The sequence below is a fragment of the Macadamia integrifolia genome, chromosome 13 (genome assembly GCF_013358625.1).
Source record: "Macadamia integrifolia cultivar HAES 741 chromosome 13, SCU_Mint_v3, whole genome shotgun sequence".
Lineage (NCBI taxonomy): Eukaryota > Viridiplantae > Streptophyta > Magnoliopsida > Proteales > Proteaceae > Macadamia > Macadamia integrifolia.
Window position 1 is genome coordinate 10482889 of NC_056569.1, and position 24427 is coordinate 10507315.

Below are 24427 nucleotides of genomic sequence, written 5' to 3' on the forward strand. Positions count from 1 at the left end.
CCAATTTTATCTTATTTGTAGGTCTCAAGCAAGTGTGGATATGTAGAGAGGTCAAGTGTAGCTGTTGATATTCTTTTGGGAAATTTGGATGGCTCTATGTTGTTAGTCATGAACAATTTGGTTCAGGTTTCAAACTGAATATGGAGCTAGCAGGTAAAATTAATATATAGACACACAACTCTGATCCATATCCATATCCATATCCATATCCGCAGCTGTGAGCTTCTGCATTGATCAACCGTTGGTCAATCTGGTGGTTTCAGGTAATCTCACTACTTTTCTCAGAATATAGTTTTATAATGATCCAGTTGAACCAGAACCATGACTTGCATGGTACAGAGGCATCTCTTACCTCTTGGAGATCATTCTTTCAAGAGGTAACAAAAGATGATGGACTGCTTGGAAAAATTGTGCCATGCAAAATGCATGACCTGGTGCAAGTTTGATCGTAGATTTTTCTTCTTTATGTAGCAAGATAATCCAAGAGAAGCTTGGCAAAATGAAGATTGGCAAAATATGTCAGGGATCTAATTTTCAATGACATCAGAGAAGCTTCAATTCTTCTTTAATGTCATGTGAGGTTTCTTCGGTTGATGATCTTCTAATGCAAAGACAACTTGGTACTTCGACCTCTAATCCGAACCAATCTAGAATTATTGAAGTAAAGTGGGTGTTTCCAGACCTTTCAGTGAAATGCTGCTTATTGGGTATATCTTCAAATTACTTTGCAGATTTTTCAACCTTCTTCCTTGGGCTGGAATTGGCGAAATAGAAAGGAGCTATTCATTTATGGATGCATGGAAAATGATTCAAGTGCAATGTTTCTTTGTATTACTAATCAAACAATCCCATGGAGATTCCGGCAAAAATGGGATTATTACAAGCCTTTTCCAACATTCAATCTCTTGGAGGATGTCGCACTCTGACAGGGAAATGAATTCAGTGGCGGATACAATGGCTAAAAAAAGTGCCCCTCTTTGGTTTTTTTATTTTTTTTCCTAGGTTGTTTGGGAATCTGTTTATTTATTTATTTTTTATCTTAATATGTTGGTTGGCTCATGGAGCTGCTGATGGCCATGCCGAAGGTGGTTCCTTGGGTATTTCAGTTTTTGGTTTGTCTTTTAGTTTCTGCTGATGGCTATACTGAAGGTGGAACTATTAGACATCATATATTTTTTTTGTTATCCATTCGGATATGTCTGGACATTTTAAGTTGTACAGCCTCATCTATTTTACTATAATCTTTGTTGATCATTAATTAATTAATAAATAAATAATAGCCAGATAATCCAGAGCCCTATTACAGAGATGCTGGTTGAAAATCCTATAGAGATCTGTTTGCGTGATCAAGGGGTATGGATTCTCTTCCCACATGGGTGAAAGCCACTCATTTAGAATCCATGGGGCTACGAAATGTGCCTTGAGTCAAATGCTTCAGGCTTAAACCATTGTTTCAAGTGTTGGGATTGGACTGGCATTGACTAGCATGGATCTGCCAATCCAAATTGGGAAATAGACCAATTTGGGGTCAGCATCGGTTCAAAATCTGTCTGACGTTTAAAAGACTGGAACAGGTTGGGCCCATAAACCCTTGATTAGGGGTTTGAGGAAATTAAGTAAACATGGGGAAGTTTTCCCTTGATTGACAAGCCCTGAAGCCTAGAGGAACATTAGCTCATATTGATGTACTAATTTCAGAGGCCTGGCCAGGTTTGGGCCAGGCATTTGAAAACTCAAGATGGGCCTGGATTCAAAAATCCAGCCCAGCCCACCATACTTGCACCCAAACCCCATACCGTGTTATATATATATAATGGGTCTTAGCCATCACCGGTTTTGTTCTTGAACTTCGATTCATTGAAGTATTCAACCAATTTGATTATTTTCTGGAAAAATCTTATGATATGGATCCATTGATTCTAATTCGATCAGACCAGAACCAGTCAGACTTGCCTTGAATCGCCATAACTGTCCGACACAGTATACATAGAATCGGGTTAATCCAGTCAAATTGGCTGATTCTGCTTATGTTGATCCGATTTTTAAATCCACAAATATAGAGTCCAATATCTAGGGAGATCATATATATTGGCTGATTGAGAAAAGAGAATTAAAATAATAAAAAATTACAAAAAATAAAACAGTCCAAAGGAAAGGTGGACGGGGGAAAATTTGGCTGCAACCAAGTAGTTGCAACTCCTACTGGTAGCTAAAGAAATGGAATAATTCACTTACCCTAAGGTTCGCAAATACCCTTCTAGGTTTTAGTACTTTCCAAAATACCCTTTAAAATTCCATTTCTTTGATTGCCACAGGGATTACAACTACTCGGGCAGCAACTAAATTTTGTTCAACAACAAGGGCTCAGTACTAGTTGGTCTTCTTGCAATCGGTTATGATCTGCCTACTAGTCCCCGTGAGTGGGCTGAGGTTTCCCATCTTCGGCATCGCATTTGGAAAATCAGTTAAGAAAGTGGAGGAGCTACTATAGGTGGTAAACTGAGAATCTAAGGAGCCACCATTGTAGAGCTGTTGGTCTGAGTGTAACAAGTCCTATTTGTGTCTTTCTATTTCTGATACACACATCACCTAAAACAAAAGCAAGAAAAAAAACCTCTCCCCTACATGTAACCATCCAACCCATCTCACACCATCCATGAGGTGTGGGGATGCTGTGAGATGGGGTGGGGTGATTAATCATAAGGGAGGAGATCTGGACTCATAAGCTGGGCTTGGTCATATTTATAAAAGGTCCATCGGGTATCGATCTTTAATAGGGCTAAATAGGTTTTAACCAAGTTATTGAGTCGTTTACCTCTAAATGGGCTCTAGGGGTTAGGCTGAGTCGGGCTTTTAGGTGGTCAATCCTGGTCTGGTGACCATTGGTTTGGACTCTCACACTTAAAAGAATATTGTTCGGTCCAAGCTGATCTCGGGTTTTTACAATTATTCTCGATATGGCGAAACAGTGCATGCCTAGAATTGACACCCCTACCATGGGCTATGGTGATGAGGGGCTTACAGCGACAACCAAGTCGCGAGCAGCAATGACAGACTTGATGGTTGAGAGGGCATTGGGCTACAGTTTTCTTGGAAAATCAAAATACTTCACCGCTGCCATTGTAGAGTTCACAGGTTCAATCCTCCATTGAGCTACTTTCAAGGAACAAGAATTCAAGAATGCAGAGTAGAGAAAGCTTTTTGCAAATTGTAAAGACAATAAGATTGGAATTGAAAATTTCTCTCCTTGATTTTTGAGGAGGATTGTATTGATTTATATAGAATTTGAAAGTGATAAGTTACAGAAGTTTTATTGTTACAACTATACAACTATAAAGACAGGATGACCTATAATGATAGGATAAGATTACATGGTCATTCAAATTTTAAAATTTAAAATTTTAAAAATTAAATGGAAAACTTAAAGGCACTTGAAACGTTTCCTTAACAGCCCCCTTCAAGCTGAAGGTGGGCATTGGTAGAGCTTCAGCTTGCTACGCAAGAAGTGAAACCAAGCGGTGGAGAGTGGCTTGGTGAAGATATATGCCAATTGGTCTTTGGTAGAGATGAACTTGACCTCAAGGTCACCATGTTGGACAAGATGACGGACAAAGTGAAAATCCACCTCGATATGCTTGGTGCGAGCATGGAATAATGGATTTACTGTGAGATAAGTGGCACCCAAGTTGTCGCACCATAGAATAGGGGGTTGAGAATGTTGAAAACCAAGTTCTTGTAAAAGGGAGGTGAGCCAGACAAGGTCTGCAGTGGTATTTGCTAGAGCTCGATATTCAGATTTAGTCGAAGACCGAGAAACGGTTGGTTGCTTCTTGGCCGACCAGGATATGAGATTTGTGCCTATAAAAGTTGCAAATCCACCCGTGGACCTGTGGTCATCAATGTAGCCCACCCAGTCAGCATCAAAGAATGTCATCAAGCATTACAATGTAGTCTTAGAGGTGGGAAGACCATGTGCAATAGTATCTTTGAGGTATCATAGAATACGCTTGACGGCCTGCCAATGCTCCTCTGTAGGTGAGTGAAGAAACTGACATACCTTATAAACAAAGAATGATATATCAGGTCTTGTGAGAGTGGCATATTGTAGGGTGCCAACAAGACTATGATAAAGAGATGGTTCAGTCATTGGTGTGCCAGAGTTGCATGACAACTTTGTAGATGATGACATTGGATTGTGTACTGGTTTTGCACGATCCATACCAGTACGTTTCAGAAAATCCATAATATAGCGTTGCTGAGAGAGAATTATTCCTTGAGAGTGAGACACCACCTCGATTCCCAAAAAATAATGCAAGTTACCCAGATCACAGATTGCAAACTCTTTGCCTAGAGAGGCAATAACTTGGTCAATCATTTTGTCATTTGACCCAGTAATGACTATGTCATCGATATAGACCAAAATGTATATGCAATGGTTGGGCTTTTTGAGAATGAATCTGTCTTGGAACCTTCAAAACCCAAAGTTGACAGAAATGTGCTCAACTGATTGAACCACGCCTTAGGAGCCTGTTTAAGACCATATAGGGATTTATGTAATTTGCAAAAATATTGTGGGTGTTCAGGATCTGCAAAACCCAATGGCTGAGACATATAAATGTCCTTTGTTAGGGTGCCATAGAGAAATGCATTACTAACATCCAACTGACGAAGAGACCATTTTTGAGCCATGGCAATAGAAAGAACCAGTCGAACTGTAGTGGGTTCGACAATGGGGCTGAAAGTTTCGTTGTAGTCAATGCCCTCCTATTGGTTGTACCCTTTGGCCACAAGACGAGCCTTGTAACGATCAATAGATCCATTCAGTTTCCTTTTAATTCTTAAAACCCATTTCGAACCAACAATATTTTTTGTGGGTGTCGGAGGAACCAAACTCCATGTGCCATTCCTCAACAGTGCATTAAATTCTTGTAACATGGCCTCCTTCCAATTAGGAGATTTTTTGGCCTCAGTGTATGTGGTTGGTTCTGTCTTTGTGAAGCATATAGTAAGGAATGCAGACGGCAATGGATATCTGGTCGTTGGCTTCGGGTTGGACAGAAGCTACATTGGATGAAATCGACCAGGTGGAGGAACATCATGTGATGATGAAGAAGGAACACCTGCAGTAGCTATTAGAGAGGGTAAAGTTTGTGCATGGTTAATAGCATTGTCCACCATATCATTAATAATGGGTTGGGGTGAATGGGTAGTGGGGTTGGGAGTGGTTGGAGATAAGGTAGATGAGAAACCTAGTTGGGTGCCATTTGCTTCAAGAGATTTAATAGAGATACCCGGGTTAATGGTAATTGTAAGCCATGGGTTGGGGTCTTGTGAATGGGTTAATAAGGGTAGGGAAATATTAGCATAAGGGAACTCTGTCTCAATGAAGGAGAAGTGCCTTGCAATATAGGTTCGACCTATCACGTAATCCCAACAACGGTATCCCATATAATTTGGACTATATCCCAAAAGAATGCAGTTGGTAGTGCGAAATGAAAATTTGTTGGAATTATACGAACGAAGTAGGGGAAAGGCTGCACACCTGAAAACTTTAAAGAATTATTCAGGTTTAAGCTGAAATAAGATTTCATATGGGTTTTTATTCTTTAGAAATGTAGTTGGTAGACAATTAATCAAAAAAATTGTGGTTTCAAAAGCAAAGTTCCAAAATTTGAGAGGGAGGGAAGCATGTGACAACAAGGTAAGTCCATTGTCGACAATATGTCAAATTTTTTGTTCTGCAACCCCATTTTGTTCATGAGTGTGGGGGCATGCAACTCGATGAATGATGCCACATTGATTTAAAAATGAATTCAACTTCTTATACTTCCCACCCCAATCTGATTGGATAGGTTTAATGGGTGTGGAAAATTGTCGTTTAGCCATACATTTGAATTGAGCAAAAAGAGAATAAACTTCAAATCTATTAGACATAGGATAGAACCAAGTAAATCTTGAAAAATCATCAATAATAACTAAAAAATACTTGTAACCAGCAATAAAAGGGACATGGGCTAGACCTCAGACGTCAATGACCATCAAATCTAATGGTTAATTTGTTACACGCCCAGTGAGAGGCAAAGATACCTTATGCAATTTTCCATAAAAACAAGAAGAACATGGGGTGGGGGTAGGATTGGAATGTGGTAAGGAATGAGCATGGAGCAAATGGCAAACAAAATGATTGTTGGGATGGCTCAAAAGAGCATGCCAAGTATCAGTAGGTGCATGTTCGCTAATGTTTGCTTGATTAGTGGAAGCTTTTGTGAGAGGTTGTAAATTTGATAGCCAGTATAGCCCATCTCTAAGATCCCCTTGGAGTAGTGGCACCTTCGATAGCTGGTCACGCACAACAAAGTGGAAAGGATGCAATTCAAAGAAACAAGAGTTATCTTTGTTGGAAGTTGGGGTAAGATGATGGCATGGGGGAGGAGAGGGAAGAAGAAGCAGCAGAGGTGGTGGCAGAGGAGGTATACATGATTCCCAGGTAAAAAACGCAGATCGTCTGATACCATGTAAAGACAATAAGATTGGATCTAAAAATTTCTCTCCTTGATTTTTTAGGAGGATTGTATTGATTTATATAGAATTTGAAAGGGATAAATTACAGAGGTTTTATTGTTACAACTATACAGGTATAAAGACAAGATCAGCTATAATGATAGGATAAGATTACATGGTCATTCAAATTTTAAAATTTAAAATTTAAAATTTGAATGGAAAACTTAAAGGCACTTGAAACGTTTCTTTAACACAAATGAATGGCAAGCTTCAACTCTTGTGTCTCTTTGATGCGTCTTTCTTGCTTGTAGACTTTAGTACACTATCGTCGCAGGCAACGTAGCTCCTAATCCCGTCATCATACCTATATTGCTTCAATTACTTCAATCCACCATTAAGCTACAACCAATCGAGGAGGAAAGGAAAAGAGGGATATGAGGTTTTCTTTTTTAGTCCCAAATACTGCTCCTCTCTCTCTCTCTCTCCTCTCTCTCTCTCTCTATAGTGTGTTAGACTATTTGTAAAGCTACACCTCTTTTATCCTTATCTCTACACCTCTATTCTCAAATTATTTCTCTCTTCTTCTCCATACGCCTTCTCACTCTTACATTAAACCCATTTCCCCAACACACTAAGTAACACCAACTCATCTCACCTTCCTCATCACCATAAATGTAAGTCATCACCAACTTTGGTTTCCATGACTTTGTCAACAGTAGTACCAACTTAAAGCAGTTGATGAATCTCATTAATGGAGGAAATATTGCAGGACAACCCAACATTAATTTCAACTGACTCATCAAAACACACTTGCTTAAAGGGAAAATTAATTTAATTAATTAATTAGAAAAATAAAAGATAATTAGATGCTATCTCATAGACTTAGGCTCCATCTTCTGATCTTCTCCTATTTGTAGATCAAACAAAAAATGACAATCTCCAAGAACACTTGCAGTCCATTTCCATCTCTGCTACTCAAAATCCAAGTCCAGAAAATCAAACTTACAATGGGAACATATTAGAGAAGAGAGCTTCAAATATAGATTTTGTTACGAAAAATATAATTCTGATTATGAAAAAGGGCAACGAAACAAGTAGTAACCACTATTTTGGTGGGGTAGGGTATGGGGAAAGTTGTAGAGGTTTTATGGAAGTGGGGTGAATGTAGACAAAGAGGAGGAGAGAGTGAGGGTGGGGCGGGGCTGGTAGCCAAGGGAGAGGGAAGATGCAGATGATTGTGTGTAAGGATCGGCGGAATCTATGGAAAGGAAGGAGCGAAAGAGACGCAGAGAGAGAGGGAGAAGAAAAGGGACCATAGAGCGGTCATATTGGGCAAGTTATGCACGACAACGGGGACAAATGGGTTGCAGGCAAACTAAACTCCATAGGTTCATGGGTTCAATTCAATACCCTTCACAAATTGTATATGTAAAATATGTTTTGTTCTTCTGTGTAGATGGAGGTACTTCAAATAGGGAAAGAAAGTTCTACGTTAGGTTGACTTGGGGGGAGAAGTTGTGGCAGTAGCCCTTTATAGAGTCCTTGAGTCCTCGACTTGATTCGTCGTCCAAAGCTCTAGTGTCACAACAATTTCTAAGCGACTTTTACGCTCACTGCAAGCCCTTCCCAAGTTTCAACTTCAATCCACAATGGGTCTGGTGCTGAGTGGGAAAGGAACTTGATGTGTTGCCACAAACACCACAGTCCAGTGCAGCATTGAAGCACCCGGCACAAAGTTGCAGTGCCACCTTTAGTAATAATAGAAGGGAAGCCTAATCTTCTACGGTGAGATTTCTTCAAGAGAGAGCGTTGTACGGTGCGACTAAATGGCAGAGAGAGCGAGAGAGAGAGAGAGAATGTGTAGGAGAATTTTCACAGCAAAAAAGGAGGGACAGAGCAAAACTAGGAAAAAATTGTCTGTGGAGACGATCTATGTCGAAGACTAGCGGAGGGCCCTTAAGATACTGACACGCGGTAGTATACGATCCAACAACGAGCAATGTTTTGTGGATTTGGTCTCATTTTTGTGGATTTCCGATCAAAACCAAGGTGCTACCTCTTTCAAACCCCCTTTTCTTCCTTCTTCGGCTCTGTTCAGTAGTGAAACCCTTTCCATAATCACCCTCTTCTTTCTTCCTCCTCTCTCTTCAGATCCGGACACCATTGCGATCCTTCAGTGGCTCTGTTCAGCAGTGAAACCCTCTCTGCATGCTTATTGAGTGGATTTGCTCCATTGTTCTTTACCTCATGGTCTTGTGTTTGTTATTCTACCAAAAAAAAAGTATTATTGTGTTTGTTTATAATGATTATGACATTATCATTGGGTGTCAGAAAATAAATACGTAGAGTATAAGACTTATCTGATATGTTGCATTTTGCAGTAGATGATGTATGAATTCACAACATTGTAGTAATCCTTCTTTTTGAATTAGGAACAAACATAATTCGAGTTGAGTCGTATCAGAATAAAAATATTCTTAAGGTTTTTAAATGCCCCTAATTGTGCAACCGGGTTGACCATTTACGTTTTTACTTCCAAGATAAAACAACTCCCAATCACATAAGGTGCACTCCAATATGTGATTACACAGGGAAGTCCGAAGGCCATACTCATTATCAGACACAAAGAGACTTGCAAAAACAGAACACAGAGTGGGAAGAACAAAACCAATTGTTTTAAAATCCATTGTCAAATTTTCAAACCATCTATAGAATATATAGACAAAGTACCTTTTCATGTATGGATGTATCTGTTCATATATAGATGTGTTTGTACATATACAAGTGTCCCTATACACATACGAATGTGTTTGTGCACCTATATATAAGTGTAGACCCACACTCATACCCACACTGTCTTGTTAAGTGAAATCTTTTGAAATTTCGAACAAACCTAAAATCCAACATTGGGCATGTTATTGGCATTAAGACATTGTTTTGTGGGGCTAGGAATGAGGATGCCTTGTGTTGTTTCAGCCAATAATTTGGGGGTGGATGCCCCTTTTGTTTACACAAAGATGGGACACATGGTGTCTTTCACTACCACAACATCTATGCGAAGGCGTCTGAACCTATAGTGGGGCCTAATACCCTTTTTCTTGAGCTTTTCTGATGATATGGAGAACAACCTTAATAGAACATTTTCTTTAATGAAGGCCAGAGGGATGATTCAGTTAGGTGACGTAGTCATTGCCGTCTCAGATATGTTACAATCCATTCAAGTGATGAATGTTCCTTGAATGTGTAGTTCTTTACTTAGTGCTTCCAATATTTCTGCAAATCTTTATTTTTGATTATCTATTACTGTTTTTAGAGAGTTATTAATCACAACAATCAACTGAAGATAGTTCAGCAGTATGGTTCCTGGTAGAAACCAAAAGAGAGGATTAGTCTTGGTGTTCACTATGTCAACTCTGCTGAGGCTGCTCTTTCTTCCTCCTCCCTCTTCTTTCTTGCTCCTCTCTCTTCAGATCCGGACACCATTATGATCCTTTAGGGAGCACTTTGGTTTTGACCCGAAATCCACAAAAATGAGACCCAAATTCACAAAACATCGCTCATCGTTGGATTGCATACATCTCCCTAAGGGCTCTCTGCCAGTATCTGCCACAGATCATCTCCATAGGGAACTTTTTTCCCTGAAAAAACATTACATAGTTTGCAGACGCAACTGACATGTACTATGTATTTTCATTTTATACTATTTACGCTCAATATATTACTAATATTGGCCCTTTACATCCAATAGCCAATATTGCAACTATATTATCCAATGACCAATAGATGCTAGCATGCCTTATTCCTAGGTAAACAGTTAGCATACCCAGCCTTTTCTCTTTTGGTATTTAAGAAAGAAATCTTGTTTGATATTTTTTAATTTTGATATCTAAGGCAAAATCGTATGGTACAAATCAAACTGTAATGAATTACCTAACTTGAAAAACCGAGAATACATACATACAGATGATAGGATCGATCTATACCAAAATCCAGGGAAACAGGGATCTCCTGGTTCTGTATGGTAAGAAGGACGAGATGGGTGCAATACCGCACTCCGATCCAGCAAGGAGACTAACACTAAGATATGTGTGATACCTTACTTAGAACTAAATCGTGTTGAGTTAAGATAAACAGATAAAGAAATAGAAGAACAAGACCATGAACTTAAAATAAATAAAGATAAAAGGATATGAAATTGCACAAAATTAAAAGCTGCTTAACCAGATCTATTTCTCATAATCAAGAGGCAAGACTGTAGGCTTTGATCTGAGGATAGAACAAGAAGCGAGCTATATGCAGATGAAATGCAGAAAATAATGATATAATTTAAAAGTTAAAGTAATCTTTGCATATAATATTTGGAGATTTTGATACAGAGTTCTTGAGTCCTTAGGTAGGTTTGGGTTGGAAGGTTTGAGAAGAAGAAGGATATGTTGATCTTAGAGGGGGCTTTGGAGTTTGCTGGTGCTAACCTTTGAGGGCGATCGGACTTGTAGAGACGATCGGAACCTGGTTGTTTGAGGACCGACGAAGAACTTCGGGAGTCCGGTGGAGCTTGGATGATTTGCAGAGAACAAGGGAGCTTCGGAGCTTCTCTCTCTCTAAGTTTGGAGTTACCAGTTACAAGTTGGAACTACAAGTTTGAGAATTTTTCAAGTGGTTTGGGTAATGGGGTTGTGCTCCTTTTATAATGTAAGGAAACACATTTGAATTACATTTGAGTTTTCGGTGCATTTGGGTTTCATTTGGAACTGTTGGAAATTACAATTTGAACAGTACATAATTTCATTATATTTGGTACTGCGTACTTGAATTTGGGAGACTGTTTGCAGCACTGTAGGCGCCGAAAGTTGGAGTTGCTCTTGTCCTTTGATTTAGAATCTTCTATGATCGCACCACCACAAACCACATGTCAGGGACACTGTTCTCCATATTGGTTTGATCAAGAGTATTTGTACTATATTTGTCTGAGCCTGGTATTGGGTTGATTGTCCTTTAACGTGGGACAATAACAGGTTATTTGACTAGGTGAGTTTTCGATTTCACCAATCGGTTAGTTTAAAACCGTCCTAGCAGATGTTGAGGACCAAATCAGGGTTTGGTCGAGGAGGACTTTGATTTTGTGGCCCGACGAGATCTTCGAGAGGTTACTTCTTTGAATTTGCTTGAGGAAGATGCTTTGGAGCTGGTGGGCTCGTAGACGGGGTCATCTTCATAAGGGTCTTGGCCATAGCATTGGGCTGGCATAGATCCTTTGATGGACCCAAGACTGTAGGCTCAATTGCTAGAGCCTTCATCGTTGTCTGAGTCGGAACCGAGCTCAGCCAATCAGGCAAGAAGGGCTTCCTTCTCACTTTTGATGCTTGATTTGGAAGAACTTGGCGGGGTCGGGACTGGTTTGAGACCCGTGAGGCTTTGGATAAGAAACGTCTTTTCGCATTTGGAGACGTCGCAGTTGTCCCACTATTTGACGTTGAAGATCCGGCAAAGGACTGGGGCGGCCCAGTCAAATGTCTGGAAATCATATATTTGGTATTCCCAGTAAAGTATCCATGCCAAACGACAGTGGAGAAAGAACCGGAGAAAGTCAGGTTTGTGTGGTTGTGGGGTCGAGTTTTGACAAAATATTTGGAATGAATTTTGTATTTGTGGTGGAAGGATATCAATCATAGGACCATATTGGTCCCACCACTTAGGGAACCAAAGAGGTGTTTGATTATTGAATCTGTATTCAAAACAGAAAAACCAAGAATGGCGGTGGATCCTGTTTTGGAAATAGAAGGCTTTATACCAGGCTTCCTGGTAATCACAATTTGTATAAGTTTGAGGATGAAAGGTCACCAGAAATTTTCTTGTGGTGAGGGGGTGACCGCCCCAATCTTGAAGGGTGAGGATTTTGCAGATGGTCACCGTTGTGTGGGTAACCAGAGTTTGATCCTTTCTATCATAATTAAGTTTGAACCTGACAGAGTCAGTGTCTACAAGGATAAACTCGTAGAATTCTTGATTTTTAGCGGCAGAAGCCGAATGATGGTGCCATCCTTGAAAGAAAATATTTTGAGCTACCTTGACGGGAGAATCCGACATTTTGAAAAGAGGTTCCTCAATAGTAAAGAGGTCTTCTTTGTAAGGTTTCTCATGGTATTGGCTTTTGTGTATGGAACCTTGGGAAGTTTGGAGAGGTTTGGCTTGTGTAGTTTGTAGGAACTTGGCTTGTTTGTGGTTTGGAGGGGTCCTTCTGTAGAGGACAAAACTACAGCATGGGAGTAAGGTTTATTTGAGGAGGCCAACTGGGACTGGCTCCTTGTGACAATTTGGTTTGATGGTGCTGCAAAGGCGCCATAACTAGATTTGGTTTTGATAAGGGAATTTGAAGAGGTGGACTCCTTAGGGGGGAGCCATCCTGATAAGGTTGATTTGTGGAGTCTAGCACTGTAGGAATTCACGGGTAAGAAAGTCAGGGACATAATTTGATTCTCCTTTAATATATTCTATTTGAAATTCAAAAATTGATAATAAAGCTTGCCATCTGGCAAAAATTTATTTTGATGCAAGATTTGAAACATCATTTTGTAAAACATATTTAGCTGCGCTACAATCAACACGAACTAAAAATGGCTTATTTAATAATGTATTTTGAAATTTTTCTATGCAGAGAACAATTGATAAAATTTTCTTTTTGATGGTACTATAATTCTTTTGAGCCGAATTTCAGATACCTGAAGTGAATTGGACTAATTGTTCTTTGTTGTCATTGGGGAGTTTTTGTTTAAGGATCCCTCCGTAGCCTATATCTGAGGCGTCAGTTTCGACTATTTTAAAAGCCTCGGGGTTAGGGATGAATAAGCAAGGGATTTCTTTGACCAAATTTTTTGATGGTTTGGACAGCCGTAGTCTGGGCTAGAGACCAGGGGGTTGGTTTCTTTTTAAACCGAAGGTATAATGGTTCAGCAATTTTACTAATTTGGGGAAGAAAATCACGAACGTAATTTAAGCTTCCAAGAAATCTTTGTAATTGCGTTTTATCAAGAATTTGATCAGGGAATTTTTCACCAAAGGTAATGGCACGATTGATAGGGGTAAGGGTTCCTCTTTCGATCAGATGGCCAAGAAATCTGACTTTGGTAAGGAAGAATTCTATTTTTCTTTTTGAGAGAACAAGTCCATTTGATTTAATTATTTGGTAGAATGATCTTAAATGTTTGAAATGTTGTTCTATTGAATTTGAGAAGACAAGGACATCGTCAATATAGACAATGGTGAATTGTCCATAGGGATTGAAAATGTCATTCATTATCTTCTGAAATTCACTGGGAGCATTTTTTAGGCCAAATGGCATGACGTTCCATTCATATAAGCCAAAAGGAGTTGTGAAGGCAGTTTTGTAACGGTCTTTGTCATGAGTCTGGATTTGCCAAAAACCAGATTTCATATCAAACTTTGAAAAAAACTTTGCTTGATAAATTCTTTGTAAAAGATCCTTTTGATTTGGTATAGGGTATCTAACCCATTGAAGGGCATCATTTAAGGGTTTGTAATTAACAACTAACCTGGGAGTTTCTCATTCAATTTCGGCAGCTTTGTTAACATAAAAGGCTGTACAACTCCAAAGAGAAATACTAGCCCGAATGAGTTTTTTTGCCAGGAGGTCATTAATTTCTTCCTTGCAAGTTTCTAAAAGGGTTTGATTCATTTAGGCTGGTCGGGCTTTAGTTGGGATTTGAAGGTCTGAAAATCCTGTAGCATAAGGAAGGAAAATCATATGCTGCTTTCGATGCCAGAAAGCGTCAGGGACGTCAGAACAGAGGTTGGACTCAAATTTGGACTTGATTTGATTAATTTGATGAATGATTTTGGGATTTTTAATTTGTTTAGAGATTCGTTGGTGAAGAAGCTCTATTTTAAGAAAATTTATTTGTTTAATTTTGTTAAGACTTTGGTTGGTAGAAGTTTGAGCTTGTAAAAAGGGGAAAGTAATTTTTTGACCTTGGAATTTTGTTGTAATACCATCTTGGGTAATTTTAAAGGGTTTGATTTTTTCTAGGAAAGGTTGACCAAGAATTATGGTTTGGTCAAGATCTTTTGCAAGGATGAAAGTTTGGGGAAGGCAGAGGCCTTTGTTACAAATATGGGTATTTGAAAGTTTGTACTGGATATTCAACCCAGATCCATTAGCTGTGTTAAGGCGTTGGGTCGTTCGTTCATAGAACTGGGTTGGAATGGCACATTCGTTGATGCAATTGGCATTTGCACCAAAATCAACTAAAGCAATAGCAGAAAATTTGAATGAAGCATTAATAACTAAGGTTATGTGATTATACTAGTTTTGACAGGTAATGGTAGACACAAAACCAGGGATAACAGGGTTAGGTTCAGCTTGTTCTTGGTTTGCAAAAGGATTTGTTAATGGTTCATTATTTGAAGTTGAGGCTTGTTGGATTTGCCTATTAAGGAAGGTTAATTGTTGTTTGATATGTTTGATTTCATACTGCAAAGATGCAGTGGTAGTTTCAAGGGTTTTGATCCGGCTGGAATGGTCGGGTATAAAGGGTTTTGATAACTTCTCAAACTTTTGCATAATTTGTTGAAGATTGTAAGGTTGAGGAGTATTTTGTGAAGAAACATTTTGTTTGAGATGTTCAAGACAGGCCTTCTTATGTTCAGGGTCTGTCAGATTATCAATATAATAAAAAATGTTTGAATTGGGTGATGCACGAAGCATCCGGACAGATTTGGGAGCACAATCTTCACAGCTTAAACCAATAATGCAAGAATCACAAGCACAGGCTTGAAAATTCTCATTATTAGAAGAACTGGAAGTAGTATGCTCGGAGGTTTGGATTTGATTAAGTTTGTAGTCCTTTTCATCAGAAGAAGAAGAAGAAGTATTTTGGAAAAGAGCAAGGATTTGGGTTTTATCTTGCTCGGAAATTTGTAGGGAATTGATTCGTTTGGAGACTCTACAATACTTAGCAATGTGGCCGGTTTACCACATCTAAAGCATCATTGGGAGTCAGGGTTTTGCTTAAAATATTTTTGATTTTTAGGTGCCTTGAAAGGCTTCTTGTACTTATTATATTTTGGCTTTGAAGCTGACTTTTGGTAAAATTCTGGGGTTGTAAAAGGTTTGCGAGAGACATATTTTTTGGATTTATAAAAATTTTTGTAATATTTTCTTGAAGATTTATGTTTATGTTTGGTAGGTGGTTTAAGGGGAGCAAAGCCAAATTGCTCACAAAAACCTCCTAATTCTTTTTTGTAAAATTTGTTTTCTTTATTAATTTGTTTTCTTAACCTAATATCAGTGCAAAGGGCTAAGCCTTCTTCATGAATAAAGTTAATAATTTGACCATAAGTCATTTGATCGTATGGGATAATCCCATCATTTTCTTTTCTGAGTCTTTGTTTGATTTTCTCAGAAAAAAGGTTCAGAAGACCTGTAAGAAACTTCTCTTTCCAACAATGAAGATTAGCATCAGGTTTAGTAAGGACTTTGGTTAAGAAGGTGTCTTTGTACCATTTGAAATCATGAAGTTTTTTACACCTAAGGTTTGATAACTGCTCAGCAGTTCTATCTTTGAGACGGGAAGGATTTCCTAGGAAATAATTTGCTATGCTGAAAATAAGAGTATTAACAGCATCTTCAATGGGTTCCCCTAAGTGATTAAGTAAGGGTGTTCCATCGGGAGAAGTTTGAATTACCGTCAAAATTTCTGTTTTTTTATCGTCAGTCAGGACATAATCCCACCAACCTTTGAGTTGGTCAGTAAAGCCGAAAATAAGTAAAGTAGCCACTGCACTGTCTTCAGTGTTCTGAATATGGTGTGCATTGTTGACCATAGTCATTTCCTATAATTTGTTCATGAGATTATGTTCAGACAAACCATCTATGTTCCACTCATAGATGATACCACTTTGGTAGGAAGCTTGAGGGGGTTTTCCTCTTGCTTCAATTTGAAGGTCTGGGAAAGTTGGGTTTTGTGTGGAACTTTGGCCAATCTGATTAATTTGAGGATTGAGTTGAGGAAAATCATCGGACTCAGTATCAGCAGATGAATCCGAAGAATACCCTTCAAGGGTGAGGACACCACCATTACGAACGGCAGACTCAGCAGTTGGTTGGCTTTGAACTGGTGTTTGAGGGGCTTCCAGAGAAGTAAGCCAGTGATTAATTTGGTCAAGGATATAAGATTTGTTAAGTAACTTTTGTTGTTGTCTTGGAATATTATAAGGTTTGAATAAGGGTGTTGAGGAAGGAACCGGAGCCGGAGTCATAGATGACGAGGCAACCGGTGTAGATTGTACAAGGCATTCAACTCGTGAAAGTTGATTGCTTATGGTTTGAAGACTTAAATTTAAAAAATTTAGTTGTTCAATTTGCTTTCTGTTTGGATTTTCCTGGTCAGTGACCTTAAGTGGAGAAGCAATAATTTCTGTATCTTTATAAGCATATTTGATGCTTTCCACCGGAGGGTGGATAGCGGTAGTGGTTGGACCGGCCTGAAGGGTACAAGATTTGTGAGAAGAGGTTTGAGTACAGATTTGATTATGCCAAGGGTAATCTATGTTATTGTCTTGGGCATAAATATCAAAATATGTAAAAAAGAAAACATTTGTTTTAAGGTTTGTCATGAAATTATACCAGTTTGTTCTAATTTGAGCTTGTTGTTCTAAATTAAAAGTTGTTAAGAACCATTCATGCTTTTGTTTGTTTTTGGGTGATTCAAAATCATTTCTAAGGTAAGGTTTGTCAATTTGGTATTCATGATCAACCTGAATCATGTAAACTCCAGATCTATGTTCTGGTGGAGCTACATCAGAAGGTGTCAGAGATTGGGATTGATTTTGATTGGTTTGTTGCTCAGGATGGGCAAGTTCAGATACAGATGTTGAAACATCATAAGTATCATGAACAATATTTTGGGTTTGGTAAAGACCAGAGAGATTTGAATAATGAGGTGGGGTCCTAAGAGGAGGAATCCAATCATTAACAGGTGCTCTAGTTGTTATGTCTCTTTGGGAGGAAGACGAAGCATCAGAACACGATCTTCTGGAGGTTTGGTAGACAGGAGGAGGAGGCCTTCTGTCGAACCGAATGGAAACTAAACCATCCAGGTCTTGGGTAATAGACTGAATATTGTTATTTAAAACTTGAGGTGGAATGGTAGCAGTTTGCATTTGCCATTCCTCAGGGAAAGAGATGTCTTTCCACTGACCAAGTTTGGGGATTGACCTCAAGTTTCAAATACCAATATTCAGTCTATTACCCAAGACCTGGATAGTTTAGTTTCCATTCGGTTCGACAGAATGCCTCCTCCTCCTGTCTACCAAACCTCTAGAAGATCGTGTTCTGATGCTTCGTCTTCCTCCCAAAGGGACGTAACAACTAGAGCAGCTGTTAATGATTGGATTCCTCTTCTTAGGACCCCACCTCATTATTCAAATCTCTCTGATCTTTACCAAACCCAAAATATTGTTCATGGTACTTATGATGTTTCATCATCTGTATCTAAACCTGCCCATCCTAAGCAACAAACCAATCAAAATCAATCCCAATCTCCAACACCTTCTGATGTAGCTCCACCAGAACATAGATCTGGAGTTTACATGATTCAGGTTGATCATGAATACCAAATTGACAAACCTTACCTTAGAAATGATTTTGAATCACCCAAAAACAAACAAAAGCGTGAATGGTTCTTAACAACTTTTAATTTAGAACAACAAGCTCAAATTAGAACAAACTGGTATAATTTCATGACAAACCTTAAAACAAATGTTTTCTTTTTTACATATTTTGATATTTATGCCCAAGACAATAACATAGATTACCCTTGGCATAATCAAATATGTACTCAAACCTCTTCTCACAAATCTTGGACCCTTCAGGCCGGTCCTACCACTACCGCTATCCACCCTCCGGTGGAAAGCATCAAATATGCTTACAAAGATACATAAATTATTGCTTCTCCACTTAAAGTCACTGATCAGGAAGATCCAAACAGAAAGCAAATTGAACAACTAAATTTTACAAATTTAAGTCTTCAAACCATAGGCAATCAACTTTCACGAGTTGAATGCCTTGTCCAATCTACACCGGTTGCCTCGTCATCTATGACTTCGGCTCCGGTTCCTTCCTCAACACCCTTATTTAAACCTTATAATATTCCAAGACAACAATAAAATTTACTTAATAAATCTTATATCCTTGACGATTTTAATCACCGGCTTACTTCTCTGGAAGCCCCTCAAACTCTAGTTCAAAGCCAACCAACTGCTGAGTCTGCTGTTCGTAATGGTGGTGTCCTCACCCTTGAAGGGTATTCTTCGGATTCATCTGTTGATACTGAGTCCGATGATTTTCCTCAACTCAATCCTCAAATTAATCAGATTGGCCAAAGTTCCACACAAAACCCAACTTTCCCAGACCTTCAAATTGAAGCAAGAGGAAAACCCCCTCAAGCTTCTTACCAAAGTGGTATCATCTATGAGTGGAACATAGATGGTTTGTCTGAATAAAATCTCATGAACAAATTATAGGAAATGACTATGGTCAGCAATGCACACCGTATTCAGAACACTGAAGACAGTGCAGTGGCTACTTTACTTATTTCCAGCTTTATTAGTCAACTCAAAGGTTGGTGGGATTATGTCCTGACCGACGATCAAAAAACAGAAATTTTGATAGCAATTCAAACTTCTCTCGATGGAACACCCTTGCTTAATCACTTAGGGGAACCCATTGAAGATGCTGTTAATACTCTTATTTTCAGCATAGCAAATTATTTCCTAGGAAATCCTTCCCGTCTCAAAGATAGAACTGTTGAGCAGTTATCAAACCTTAGGTGCCAAACACTTCATGATTTCAAATGGTACAATGACACCTTCTTAACCAAAGTCCTTACTAGACCTGATGCTAATCTTCCTTGTTGGAAAGAGAAGTTTCTTACAGGTCTTCCTACCCTTTTTCTGAGAAAATCAAACAAAGACTCAGAAAAAAAATGATGGGATTATCCCATACGATCAAATGACTTATGGTCAAATTATTAACTTAATTCATGAAGAAGGCTTAGCCCTTTGCACTGATATTAGGTTAAGAAAAAAAATTTTACAAAAAAGAATTAGGAGGTTTTTGTGAGCAATTTGGCTTTGCTCCCCTTAAACTACCTACCAAACATAAACATAAATCTTCAAGAAAATATTACAAAAATTTTTATAAATCCAAAAAAAATGTCTCTCGCAAACCTTTTACAACCCCAGAATTTTACCAAAAGTCAACTTCAAAGCCAAAATATAATAAGTACAAGAAGCTTTTCAAGGCACCTAAAAATCAAAAAGATTTTAAGCAAAACCCGGACTCTCAAGGATGCTTTAGATGTGGTAAACCCGGCCACATTGCTAAGTATTGTAGAGTCTCCAAACGAATCAATTCCCTACAAATTTTCGAGCAAGATAAAACCCAAATCCTTGCTCTTTTTCATAATACTTCTTCGTCTTTTGATGAAGAGGACTACAAACTTAATCAAATCCAAGCCTCCGAGCATACTGTTGTTTTATGGTTGTCCTTGTTGGCAACTCGGCCACGTGGCGGTGATGACGTGGCCAGTTTGGGTGATATGGATGAAAATGATGACATGGCAATGCCCAGTGTCACCGATGAGATAACAGAGCAGTTTGGTATGCATGGAGTGGTTTAATACATCATTAATAGGTGGTGCGGGTTTCTAAGTCAAAACTGACAAAATTGGCCTATTTATAATCGGGGGCATTTTCGGCAGTGAAAATGACATTTTTTGAAGATCGGTTCTTCATGAAAAAGACAGATTGTAATTTACCTAGTCTAGTGCATTTGATTTTGTCACATTCCGATACCGTATGAAGAAGTTATGGCATGTCGCAGTTGAGGGTAGTTTCAGCATTGAAGATGAATTTTTTAAAGGAAGTGTTCTCCATGTAACAATACGACAAAAATACAATATTTCCAACGGTTCTGATTTCATCGCATTCCGATTCCGTATGAGAAAGATACGTCATTGGAAAGGTGTAGGGGCATTTTGGTCTTTTTACATGGATGATTCAGATGATTGAGTCTTCTGAAAAGTTGTAGAGCATCCAGTTACGATTCCAACGCACTTCGTTTCATCTCGATCGGATATCGTATGAAAAAGTTATAAGCGTTTCCGTAAAGTCGGTTCGAAAATCCAAACCGAAAATCCATCAGTTGCTCTCGGTGTTGGGTGGATTTTTCGGAATTTATTTTTGAAATTTGAAGGGCTTTTGTGTAATTTCAAGATTTTGAAGGTCTGAGTTGCAAGGGGTCTTTAAGCACTGAAATATATGGAGGCAGGGGCTTGATTGTAATAAAGAGGAGTAAAGGGAAGTGAAATGGATGGTCAAGATTCGACCACGTAGGCTTGATGCCCATCTAAAGGCTACTGAGATTTTGTGCTGACACGGACGAGATAGATGCTTATCCGAGGCTTCTCATTGGTGGAGTGTATTATATATAATGGTTTGGTGCTTCACTTGATCATATTTGCTATAGTGTTACGCATGTGCAAAAAGGGCTACAGATAGATGCCATTTAATTTGATCTCATGAGATCTAGATTAAACTAGATCTAAAGATCTTGATCCAACGGCTGTAATATATTTCAGCCATCATGAGAGATAGCCAACAACCACCGTATTTTGTGCTGACGTACCCAATGGCGCGTCGACAACGTATCTGACGATGTCAGCGCTTGCATCACGCTGACATCATTTGTTGACTCGATTATTCTAATCTTACGGTCAATATTTATTAGCCGTTTGAATAATTTAACGGCTGAGATTAAGAGTGGATTTGGATTAATCCGATGGCCCAGATTTCGCCCGTGTTGCGTGCGCCGCCGGCGTAGCCTACGCCAACCTCCGAAGATTCCATTTTGAGTGTTCTGGTTGGTCCAACTTCAAATGGCCATATCTCCCTCATCTTAACTCCGATTTGAGTGATTCAAGTTGGAGATTCTTCATCTCTCCGAGATCTACACATCAGAGGGAAGAAATCAGGCAGAGGGGTTGCTGAGGTGGTCGGAAAAATGAGTTGAAGCTCGTGGAAGGCTAAGGGTTTGAATGAAAGACTTCCATCCTCTTGCATTTCATCCATAGCCCCCATTAGAGGCTTAGGAAGCTGCTGGAAACCAAGGTAGCAAGTTCTATTGGTTGTTGCAAAGAGAAAAGAAAAGAAAATAGAAGAGAAGAGAAGAAGAGGGAAATAGAGAAGAAGTTTTTTCCTCTCTTTGTGTGTGTGTGAATGTGAATGTGAATGCCATTATTACTCCATGAAAGTAAAGACAAGGAGAAAAGAAAGAAGAAGAAAGAAGAAGAACCTAGAATTTGATTCTTGTGAGTTGCTTCAAGAAACCCAAGTGCCAACCGGGGTTGAAGCATTGGCGGCACCGAGACAACGTGATTGTGATCCGCATCAAGTTGAGATCGACATTATTGCATCTCCGACGGTTACTCCTTGCCAAGGTAACCTCACTTTTACCAAATTTCCATTATTATAAATCATTGTAGGCAAGATGTTTGATAAAATGCCTAAGTGATAGTTGCAGTCTATTTGGGGGAAATTTGCATGTATGAGTGCTTCACTATAGGGCATTGTTATAAGCCCAACTTTATTTTATTGGTGTTCAGTGGGTGCTGGACACAGGGGCTATGTGTTCCTTGGTAGGTACAACTACCTAAACCTATTTGCCGTGGGTGCAGCCTCTCAGATCATTCTAAGAAAACTAGGGTGAAAACCTAGCCATTGTATGTCATTGGTGGAAACTGGGAATGTGTTCCCTTGGCTGTGGGTGCAGTCATAATTAGTATTGAGTAAATGTTGAGCCCGACAGTGGGCATTACTCCGTGCATGTAGGCAACTGGCGGAAGCACGTATTTCTTATGTTGTGGATGTGTATGCTCGTATTTGTATTGTGGATTGGAGTGCTTGGCTGCAGAATGGGTGTGTACATCTGGTAGACCTGACCACTTGGTGGTGCAATGTGGATGTGCATACGACTGTGTATGTATGTGATAGTGATTACCGTGTGAGGTTTATGAGACAACTCTGGACAACAATATAGGTTATGTGAGTAAGTTTCATGCAACAGTAAGAATGGTCAGTAGTATACATAGCAGCTCTGGGCAGCATCAATAGACTGTGCTATTGAAGTGCAAATAGTGATTGCCACATCAAGGGTACAGTTGGAAAGTGAAAAAATATTTGGCACACTGATTCACCCCCCTCTCAGTGTCAATCGGGACCCAAAAGGTAATAGTATCATTTTACATGTGTATTTAAAAAATATGCATAACTATGGCATCTTTCATAATGACAAAATGAATATCACTTTAAAATTATTTTTGAAAATCTTTTTGGTACCTCTATCTTAAACAACTTCTGAGAAAAAGATAATGAGTAATTAAAAAAAAGGTATCAAGGTCTAAATGAGGTGTCATGATGATTTGAATTTTCTTATATTTTTATCTATATAAACAATTTATTTTATATTATTTCTTTTGTCTTTATTGCCATTGTCAACAGGTCTAAAGAGAGAAGATGTGAAGGTTGAAGCTGAGGATGGACTTCTTAGGATCAAAGGAGAGGAAAAGAAAACGAAGAAGCAAAATGGTGAGGTGCATTGGTCGTATGGTCAGTTCTGGAAGCAAATCCCTCTGGCAGATGATGCTAATTCAGATGATATAAACACGGATGTCAAACATGGTGTCCTCACCATTAATGTTCCTAGACGCCATCACAAAGGAAAGCCTCACATGGATTGATAGAATTTCCCTTACATGAGCATGTACATGTATGCATGTATACGTACATAACAATCACAATATGAGGGCAAATTAGTTGCCTTCATTTATATGACTTGAATGAACAAGTATATGTAAACAAACTCAATAAGTGGTTTCATAATAGTTAAATATTATAATGGTGTGGAAATTTTCCTTGTCTATTTTAATTGTCATGAAAAATTTTCAATTCTTATAGCTCTGGGATTTGGTTCACTCTGCTTGGGTATCTTTTTGAAGGTTTGAGATGGGACGCTCTAGACAGATCATGTTATAGATTTGAATGAATTTTTTTTCAATTTTTAAGTTTATAGGATGCCTTCTTTGCTGATGACAATGTCGAAGGTGGAGGAGATATTCTGTTTTATAGCTTCTTTTGTGAATCTGATCTAGGGATCCCTAGATTAATATATATCATGTATCATTCAGTTTTTCTTATAATATATATTTTGCTAAAATATTTTTTTTTAATTTCTTATTATTTTATTACTTCAAGATTGTCCCTAGAATAATACTTGCGGTATCATGTTTCTTGACTTAAATTAAATAGATATTAGGGTATCAAGTTGCAATTGTTGAACAATAAATGGATAGTCATGGTCTGTTTGAAATAATATTCATTAAAGCCTTCCATGGCAGTTATTTTTTTTTTTTATTTAAGTGTTACTTCTTCTAGTCTGAAGGGCATTTGATTATCTTAATATGCATTTGGTGGCAATGGGATATGAGTGATTAAGCTGATCTAGTTCCTATTAGTTGATTTTAGTTTTACTGCTAGCAAGTTGAGTACACTCAAACTGCTTGAAATATTGGAATTGGATCAAGTTTTCATTTGTCCACGGTGAAAAGAGAATCTCTTTTTCTGTGGTTGAATGGAACTTCTAAAAGTCAAGGCCACTTTGTGTTGGGTTTTGTGCCTTGTGTTATGTGGAACTTGTGCATTTTTTATTTGATTTGTTTATGGTTAATTGAGCTCATTTTGGGTCAATTATACATACGGTAAATTGTGTAAGGATTAGCGTTTCTAAAATCAATTGCGTTCATGGGGATAATCATAGGTATGAACAAAGAATATCACATGGTGAGATGGAGAG

The 24427-nt window shown here is 38.6% G+C and overlaps 2 protein-coding genes across 11 annotated transcripts in view; both read left to right on the plus strand.

Annotated features, from left to right (window-relative positions):
- Positions 1-1238, plus strand: part of LOC122059698 (putative disease resistance protein RGA4) — a 29546-nt gene extending 28308 nt beyond the window's left edge. For 5 of the 10 annotated variants that reach the window (XM_042622680.1, XM_042622678.1, XM_042622674.1 and 2 more), the window contains 2 exons: positions 22-263; positions 472-1238. The gene's annotated coding sequence lies outside the window, so the exon portion shown is untranslated. Of the gene's footprint in view, positions 1-21 lie in introns of all 10 variants that reach the window. The other 5 variants (XM_042622679.1, XM_042622675.1, XM_042622677.1 and 2 more) reach the window with 5 other exon arrangements.
- LOC122059703 (18.0 kDa class I heat shock protein-like) overlaps positions 1-23497 on the plus strand; it is a 95522-nt gene extending 72025 nt beyond the window's left edge. Inside the window, exon 2 of the mRNA XM_042622696.1 lies at positions 23077-23497. Within this exon, the coding sequence (XP_042478630.1) occupies positions 23077-23315 (239 nt within the window). The 3' untranslated portion in view covers positions 23316-23497. The remainder of the gene's footprint in view (positions 1-23076) is intronic.
- The last annotated feature ends 930 nt before the right edge of the window (positions 23498-24427 follow it).